The sequence below is a fragment of the Filicampus tigris genome, chromosome 10 (assembly GCF_054856515.1).
Source record: "Filicampus tigris isolate MCC_2025a chromosome 10, RoL_Ftig_1.0, whole genome shotgun sequence".
NCBI classification, from domain to species: domain Eukaryota; kingdom Metazoa; phylum Chordata; class Actinopteri; order Syngnathiformes; family Syngnathidae; genus Filicampus; species Filicampus tigris.
Window position 1 is genome coordinate 5,840,292 of NC_141226.1, and position 8,700 is coordinate 5,848,991.

At 40.9% G+C, this 8,700-nt stretch overlaps 1 protein-coding gene across 1 annotated transcript; it reads left to right on the forward strand.

The window, feature by feature from the left end:
* Positions 1-2,367: 2,367 nt before the first annotated feature.
* On the forward strand, positions 2,368-8,700 carry urod (uroporphyrinogen decarboxylase). Its single transcript, XM_086043115.1, has 10 exons — positions 2,368-2,522; positions 3,180-3,292; positions 3,389-3,468; positions 4,272-4,334; positions 5,272-5,469; positions 5,547-5,708; positions 6,116-6,250; positions 6,602-6,702; positions 7,916-7,982; positions 8,348-8,700. The coding sequence occupies exons 1-10, from the start codon at positions 2,500-2,502 to the stop codon at positions 8,522-8,524; spliced, it is 1,119 nt and encodes a 372-aa protein (XP_085899241.1). The 5' UTR covers positions 2,368-2,499; the 3' UTR covers positions 8,525-8,700.

An 8,700-nucleotide genomic window follows, 5' to 3' on the forward strand; every position in this document is an offset into this window, starting at 1 on the left:
AGTCTTGACTATGGAACGACTGATATGAGTTGGTGGTTGCGGCACAAAATTAATGTTATAATTTTTAAAGTGTCAAGATAATGACTGCTTATACTGGCCTTTTGTTCCAAATGTATATTTCCTAATTGTAACAACACATACCATATCGACATATGTAGCAATGCATTGAAGCAAAACAATGCGTTTTCTAAATACATTTAAAAATAATACAGATAAAGTTGAGACAAGCATGTAATTGACTTGGCTCAGTGGTAGAGTGGTTGTGTCCCAACCCGGAGGTTGTGGGTTCAATCCCCGGCCGTGGTAACCATGTCGAAGTACCCTTGAGCAAGATACTGAACCCCCAGTTGCTCCTGATGCTGTGTCGTCAGTAGGTAGATGAGATACAGTGTAAAGCGCTTTGAGTGCCCAAGGTAGAAAGGCGCTCTATCAGTGATAGCCCAGCCCAAGTTCATGGGCTTAACCAGCCCCGAATTCAACCCAAGCAACCCCAAAATTTATAGCATTTTTAAAACTGTCATTTTCTTAATAAAGGACAGGATATGCTTAAATATGATGAAAAACGCTGGATAAAAAATAAAACAAAACAAAAGTGTGAACAACGCAGCATCGGAAATACTCCCCTGCCTCATCGGAAATACTCCCCTGCCTCAAAATGGTTCGGTCCATTGGATTCCCAGCACTGCTCTCACCCTCCTCCCCGCTCCTCCTTCGCTCAGCTGGTGTCACTTGCGCGGCATAGCGATGGAGTCTGTGGAAGCTCCGGTGTATGACGGTGGGAGTATGTTATAAAGTGGTTATGTTGAACAACTATTTTACCACCCACTACCATGGCTTCGTTATCATCAACAGATATTAGTCCTCATTTTAGCTGTATTGAATCGAATGCAACAATGATCAGCCTAGCTTAATTATTGCGAGTTGGTGAGAGTCTATTACCCACAGTAACTATAAATAAATACACAAAACATCTTCCTAATTTATTTGTATATGGTTGTAGCACTAGGAGAGAGAGAGGGGTAGAAAGGGAGGAGAGGCAACTTGGACTCCCGGAGAATACAGGTAACACACTCACAGAGAAGCAAAATAAAACAGTAGCTGAAGGTAAAAACATCCCATCCAAAATAAAATTTAAGATGTATGCTGATAATTATGGCGGCACGGTGGTCGACTGGTTAGCACGTCCGCCTCACAGTTCAGAGGTCGTGGGTTCGATCCCGGCTCCGGCCTCCCTGTGTGGAGTTTGCATGTTCTCCCCGTGCCTGCGTGGGTTTTCTCCGGGCATTCCGGTTTCCTCCCACATTCCAAAAAACATGCATGGTAAGTTGATTGGATACTCTAAATTGCCCTTAGGTGTGATTGTGAGTGCGGATGTTTGTCTCTGTGTGCCCTGCGATTGGCTGGCAACCAGTTCAGGGTGTCCCCCGCCTACTGCCCAAAGACAGCTGGGATAGGCTCCAGCACGCCCCGCGACCCTTGTGAGGAGAAGCGGTACAGATAATGGATGCTGATAATTATGTATTTTCTCCTCATCAGTTATTATCACATTATCATCACATTTTGATGGACTATCTATAAACCATTTACTATTTACTACTATGATTTTTATGATACTGAATTTTTATCTTCTTGATAATAAAACAGCTTGTGTTTGATAGCACAGATGTAGATTATTTATTATGTATAACTTACTTAAATGACTGAATTAATATTTTTAATAACTGAAAGATGTGTTTATGTGGTTGTTAGTGGAAAGGGAGGGACATAAAGAAAAGGGAGAGGAGATGTTGGTACAAGAACAGGAAGAGCCAGGTAAGAAAATGGACTGACTTGTGGACTTTATTTTAAGCATCACATCCTCATTACACTGTCCTTATATGCTTTTCCATTTCATTTTTTTTTTTTACTGTTAAAGGAGAACAGGGAGGGACAGTTGGAGCTCAGGGAGAGAATGAGCCTGCCCAGCAAGCCCAAGACTTAGGGAATAGAAATACTGGTCCTCAACAGTTAAAGTTGTCCCACTTCCAGTGGATCAGTTTGGCGTAGTAATAGTGTTTCTTCTAACCACAAAGTGTAATGTGCTGTTCACAAATGGGAAGTAACACTCTTGAACAGTGTTGAATGATTCTAAATCCCTTTAAGTGAAATGAAAAAAAAAAATGAACCAGCCAGACACTCTGGGTGCTCAGCACCCCAAAGCTCTGAACCTAAAATCGCCCCTGGTTAAGTTGCTATAACACAATATCAAAACGAGTTCATGCAAGAGCGGGGAGGATTTAGAAAACTTCACACGGAACATGTTTTTGGAATGGCGGAGGCAACTTTGTTTTATTTTGAAATGTATTGTTTCCGGTGTGGTCACGTGAGTCCAAGATGGCCGCGCCCTGTGAGTGACAGTTGCTGTGGGAGTCAGAACGAGTAGAAGTGTTAGTAGAGGTGGTGCATGTCGAAGTTGACATCTTCCAAAAGAAAGCTTGTCTGTTTCTCTGGTTGGCCGACATGAGCAAGGGCGAATTAATCCTGTGAGTAGTCCAATTTGTATTGTACTGTTACTACAGTGATGCAGCTGCTACTACATTAGCCCTTAGCTGTCAGTTGTCCACTGTCATTGTTATGAAAGCGTGACTTGTTTTCGGCATGTTTGACAAACCTGTCAAATACTAACATTCATAACTGTAGAAACCATTCATTGTTGAGGATTATACTTTTTCAAATGTGTGTGTTATATTGTAATATAATATGTAATATCAGTGGGATTGAAGAACTGAACTATATTCTTTCCAGTTCATTTGGCCACAAATAAAATGAAAGCAATGCAGTATAACAGCATAGCTCCCCAATAATAGTACTATATTCACAGTTTTTATGAAGAAGCACAATGCTGTGTTTTATTTGGTTACGTTAGGGATACTTTACATGCCTATTACTGCTTTTTATTCAACTGTCTCAATGGTGCTGGGAGGTGATAAGATGCGCTCAAGTCTTATCTGACCTCGCCACTACTGGGGAGTGGGATGGCTGTAGATAACAGAACTTTACTGTGAGACATTAATAGGGAGTGGCTAAAAACCCTTCTATTGTTAAATAAAATATATCCATATTATATATGTAAATAAACAAAAACATGTATAAAACATAAAGCTAATTTTGTACCTTCAACATTGTGCTGTTCCCTCCAGCCCTGAAGACTTCCCTCAACTCCAGAATGACACATTCCTACGAGCAGCTCGAGGTGAAGAAACCGAGCATGTCCCCGTCTGGTGTATGAGACAGGCTGGAAGATACCTACCTGGTACTGGGAGCTTTTTGCTGATCTATTACACTAACCAAATATCTGGTTAACTGTGCAGCATCCTTTGTGAGTCATAACATTTTGTCACATTTGCAGAGTTTCGTGAGTTCAGGGCAGGGAAGGACTTTTTTGAAACATGCCGCTCACCGGAAGCCTGCTGTGAACTTACGTTGCAGGTATGGCATTGCTGTTTGCTTTATGAAATGAATGACTTCTTAACTTTCAAGTTTCACTCCTGCTTGTTACTTTGCGTCCAACCTGTAAATGGTTATTTGTAAGCTTCACCCTGCTGATTAAGAGACATACATGGACTCAGTTTTATATATTGCTCTCATAATTTCCCAAGCATTTCCCAGATGTTTTAATAACAAACAAAAATAAACTCATTTCAAGAATTATAGCATACTGTACTTAACTCCGCTTCATATACCGCTGGACCAATGGCGATTCCAACTTTTGTAACTATGACAACTGGGGGAGGAGCTAAGGGTTTGAGCAGGCAAGCACCTTCCCTTTGTGAAAGTGGAGCTTAGACTTAGAAAAAATGTGAGTAAGCATAAAGACAATAAAATTATTTTCACTATTTACCAAATGCACACCAAATAACTTAATTCACTGTAATTAATTGAGGTGCGAGTAGAATTGTATGAATAGGCCTTCATTTTACTGAACTACTCTTGTTAAACTTACTTAATTTTTGTATCATTGTTTTGCTTGATTGTTCCTGGTTTGTAATATTACTTGTTTTGGGGAAAATCAGCATTTGTGTGTATTTTTCTTCCAGCATATTACAATGCAAGTGAAACCGTGTAGTTACAGAGAATGCAGTACTACAATAAAAATGAATGAATGTCTAATGTGCAAAGAGTCCCTTTTCCAGGCTTAAAATGAGCAACTATGCTAGTTATGTATCATTATTATTATTGCATTATTTTTAGCATTTAGATTAGTTAATTGTTTTAATTTTTCTGTCTTTTAGCCTTTGAGGCGTTTTCCATTTGATGCTGCCATCATCTTTTCTGACATCCTCATTGTGCCGCAGGTAAGCTTAACCATATGCTGTTTAATTTGATTAAACATTGTCTATTCATTAAAAAAAAATGCAAGATTTGTGACAAATAAACATCTCTGTAATATGATTGCCCCTTTACTTAAGAAGAATTAATCATACACGCACTACTGGCATGTGCTTTCAAACAATTTAAAGTAGTAAAAATGCTTGCTTCCTGATCCCACTCGTTCTGCGAAGTGTATTTTGTGCCATCAAAAGACTATCCGGCGCTGAGTTTTTCACATCAAAAATGGAATCTCACTAGGTAGACCTTTTTCGCAATAGATGCATTCCATTTGTCAAAGATGTGTGTGTATGTCATTGTGCGGTCTGGTCCAAAGTTGACACACGTGATGGCAATCTAGTGACATTTTTAATGAACATGACGGCCAGTTGTATCATTTTTACAATTGTTTTAAACTTATTAAATGTACATGAATATATTGAAGTTATCAAATTCATTGTGGACAAAATAATACGTTTTTACTGCTGCAAGTGGCGTACATTGGGAAGTATCCCTAGTATCTGTTATGCTTCCCTCTAGTGGCTGTAAGACGTGTTGCAATTATGATGTCATTTCTTGGGCCACATAAACTGTACTACTCTAGTCGCTAGAAGTTGGCAGATGCTAAAATATTCCTTTAGAATTTTTTTTTAAGCTATTGTGTACATTTAGTTTGGCAGCAGTCTGTGAAAAATAGCCATCACCATCATCCTTTAGAACAAGGATCTCCATGAATCCTGGTGATAAACTGGTGAACCGGTCCAGGCTGTAGTCTACGTCTCCCCTGAAGTCGTCTTAGATAAACTCCAGCCTCCTGTCATTCTGAACAGGATGAATTGAGGATTTATCGAAAATGCACAGTTGTCAATTTGTAGATTGCATGGAATCATTTGTCTGCCATTATCCTTCCCTTCCTCCCTTCAGGCGATGGGTATGGATGTCCAGATGGTGCCAGGCAAAGGTCCTACATTCCCAGAGCCTCTGAAGGAGCCAGAAGACCTGCAGCGTCTGCGTGTGAAAGTGGACGTAGCCAAAGAACTGGGTTACGTTTTCCAAGCCATCACACTGACCAGACACAAGATTGAGGGCAAAGTGCCGCTGATCGGATTCACTGGAGCACCGGTGAGGTTCTGGGAGTAGTCTGAAAGTGTTGAATTCTCACTCATTCTGTCCTTAATCGATTTGCATTCCCTTAACAGTGGACGCTCATGTCTTATATGATAGAAGGCGGCGGCTCCAACACCCACTCCAAGGCGAAGCGTTGGCTGTATCGACATCCTGAGGCCAGCCACGCGCTGCTGAAGATGCTCACGGATGTGATAGTCGAGTACCTGCTGGGCCAGGTGTCAGCCGGAGCCCAGGTCAGACTTTGTCTACTGGTGCCGATACAGATGCAGTATGATGATGTTCAATGGAAAATATCAAATCGTCCCAAAATATCATTTGGACACAACAAATGCTGATATGAATTGTTTGTTAAGTATTGTATGTGGATCTTAAGATTCTGTTTGTTGTTGTGAAGTTAGTGTGCAGTGCAATTGTACTGCATTATATCTCATTCTATCATGACTCTAATATTTCGATTGCCTCAGTCAGTGCCGCATGAAGCATCAATGTCATGTAGTCATTGTCACAGAATCGTTTATTTTTTTTTTCCATCTTCTCGATACTATGCAAAAACGACACAATCGGGCTCGGGTTCCCCAACTCCCGCTCTCCATTTGTCATTTAAAACGTGTAACTTTAAGACTCTGTCATCACTGTCCAGGCTCTGCAGGTGTTCGAGTCCCACGCCGGCATCTTGGGGCCGGTGGAGTTTCAAGCCTTCTCTCTACCTTATCTTCAGGACATTGCTCGCCGCGTCAAAGAGAAACTCAAGGAGGCACGACAGGAAGTTCCCATGGTGAGAGAACACCTAAACGTCAAGACCTTCAACCACATATAACAATGTATTATTTTCATTCCCTTGAGCAAATATTCCCACCCCTCATATTCAATGCGATGTATTATTCTTTCTTTCCTTCTCTTATAATTAACTGCATTATTGTTTACAATGCTTTGCTTTTATTATCATCTATTCCCCAAGAGGCTTCATTAAGAATTCCCCACCATGTCATTGTTTTTCTTAGCCAATAGATGGCAGCATTGCACCAAGAACAAGTTGCGCCTTCAGGAGGTTTCTCAAAATTGTTCAGTATTAATTAACTTGAGTGTGTGTTTTTGTGTGTGTGTGCGTGCACATGTGTGTGAGCAGATCGTTTTTGCGAAGGATGCTCATTACGCTCTAGAAGCTCTGTCTCAGTCCCATTACGAAGTGGTCGGGCTTGACTGGACCATTGACCCACGGTTGGCACGGTAACACGCGCACATACACACATCCACACCGGTAATTATCTAACCAGCATAGTGTGTTTGATGAAAGGAGCAGGAATCTCAGAGTGTGATCTTTGGTGACAATTGAGTAGAATTTAAGATGAGTAATGGTTAACTTGTTTATTAGTTAAAAGCCCATAGCTCATCTACTGTATAAGGACTTGGAACTAATGGTCTTGGTTCCGATCCCACTGCAGCAAAAATGGCATTTGTACATGTTGCAAAGATCATACTCTGCTTCCTGACTACTGCCGAGGTGCCCTTGAGCAAGGTACCCACCCACCGATACAGTATATAGTTTAGTGGTCCCCAACCTTTTTTCCACCATGGAAGTCCAATGCGGTTAGCTACCATGTAGGACATTCTAAAGGCACTTAGATTTGTTTGCTAATCAGGTTCGAACGCTTCACTAACTCATTGGGGAGCCGCTTGGGGAATATTGTGCAGAGCGGGCTTGGTGCGTGGGAATCACCTGTCGGGATAAATCCATAAATCAGATTTCAAGTAGGTCTCCTGGTATTGTCTGTGAAATGCTTTCTTTTGATTTTTTCTTCTTGGGCATAGGCTCTTGTGTTGAATCCTCACTGGGCCTTTTCCCCATTGCAAAGAAACTTTCCAATTACGTCTTTTTTTTTTTCTTCCTTCAACTTTAATATTAGCAATACGTGACCGAGACAATGAGCATCGTGACATGCATCAAGAATCAGACCTTGACTGATGCAGTGGAGAGAATCCAGTCACTTTTCAAGATACAATAATTTTCAGCCTCAGACAATAAATAAACCGGAAGTATTGTACATTTTGTTTTTGTTATTTTTCTTTCACCTATGCGGGCCGCCATGGCCTGGTGGTTGGGGACCACTGGTGTAGTTGGATTGCTACCACAGATAAGTAATGTTATCTGCTGAAGTCTCATGGCTTTAAAGTCGTACAAATAAAATTTCAACCAAGTTTTCTTTGGCTTTTTACTCCTTAAAGATGGACCACCCCACCAAAGACAGCTGGGACAACTTACTGTATTTTGTTGCCAAGACAACAAGGGGTGGTGCAGTAAATTATCCGCAAGATGTCCCTTAAAAAGATTAGATTTGTAAGAGGAGATTTGGTTGTATACTCTGAAACATTTGATGTATTTGCATTTAAAGGAGGAACACTGTGCAGTGTATGTGTGTGTGTGTGTGTTTTCCCAATTCAGTGAGCGGACAGGAGGAAAAGTTAGCCTTCAGGGAAACATGGACCCATGTGCACTTTATGCTCCCAAGGTAACAAACAAATCTGTCAGTCTCTCATTTGCACGCACTTCTTTTGTAGGTGCAGGTGTGCATGGAAATGATTCATGAGACAACAAAGAGAACCGTACACGCCTCTCTACCTAACTGTAGTTATTTGAAAAATGTCTTCATTTGCAACTATTGTTTCTATTTTCAGCCCCCCCCCCCCCCCCCCCCCACAAGCATGCGTCCATTCATTTCATATATATACCTAACTTACTTTGGCACCCACACCCATAGCGTAAAAAAAGAGCTAGTTAATATAAAAGGAAATAAAAAAATATGACATGTTGTCATTAGAACGTTGGCTGAACTATGTTTGATTCACCCTCCTCTTTTTTTTTTTTCTTTTTCAGGACCGTATTTCAGACATTGTGAAGAACATGCTGGAAGGTTTTGGCACCAGAGGCTATATTGCCAATCTGGGCCACGGTCTTTATCCTGATATGGACCCAGAGAATGTGGGCGCCTTCGTGGAGGCGGTGCACCAACACTCAAAACAGATGGTCAAACAAATGTTGACAGGGATCTAGTAAATGATCACAAATGTAAAATGTTGGATCGATTTTATTTTGTAAGAATCCTGAGTATGAATAGAAACTTGAAAAACTGAGAATATTTCAATGATTCATTTCACTCGACATTGTTTTAAGGAATTTGCCTTTGTACACCACCACGATGGATTTGAAATAAAGCATTCATGAGTTGA

Excerpts from the sequence above, each read along its gene's own strand:
- urod (XM_086043115.1), top strand. The coding sequence starts at position 2,500 with ATGAGCAAGGGCGAATTAATCCT. Across the intron at positions 3,469-4,271 it reads GCTGTGAACTTACGTTGCAG|CCTTTGAGGCGTTTTCCATT; the intron begins GTATGGCATTGC and ends TCTGTCTTTTAG. Across the intron at positions 5,470-5,546 it reads TCGGATTCACTGGAGCACCG|TGGACGCTCATGTCTTATAT; the intron begins GTGAGGTTCTGG and ends TTCCCTTAACAG.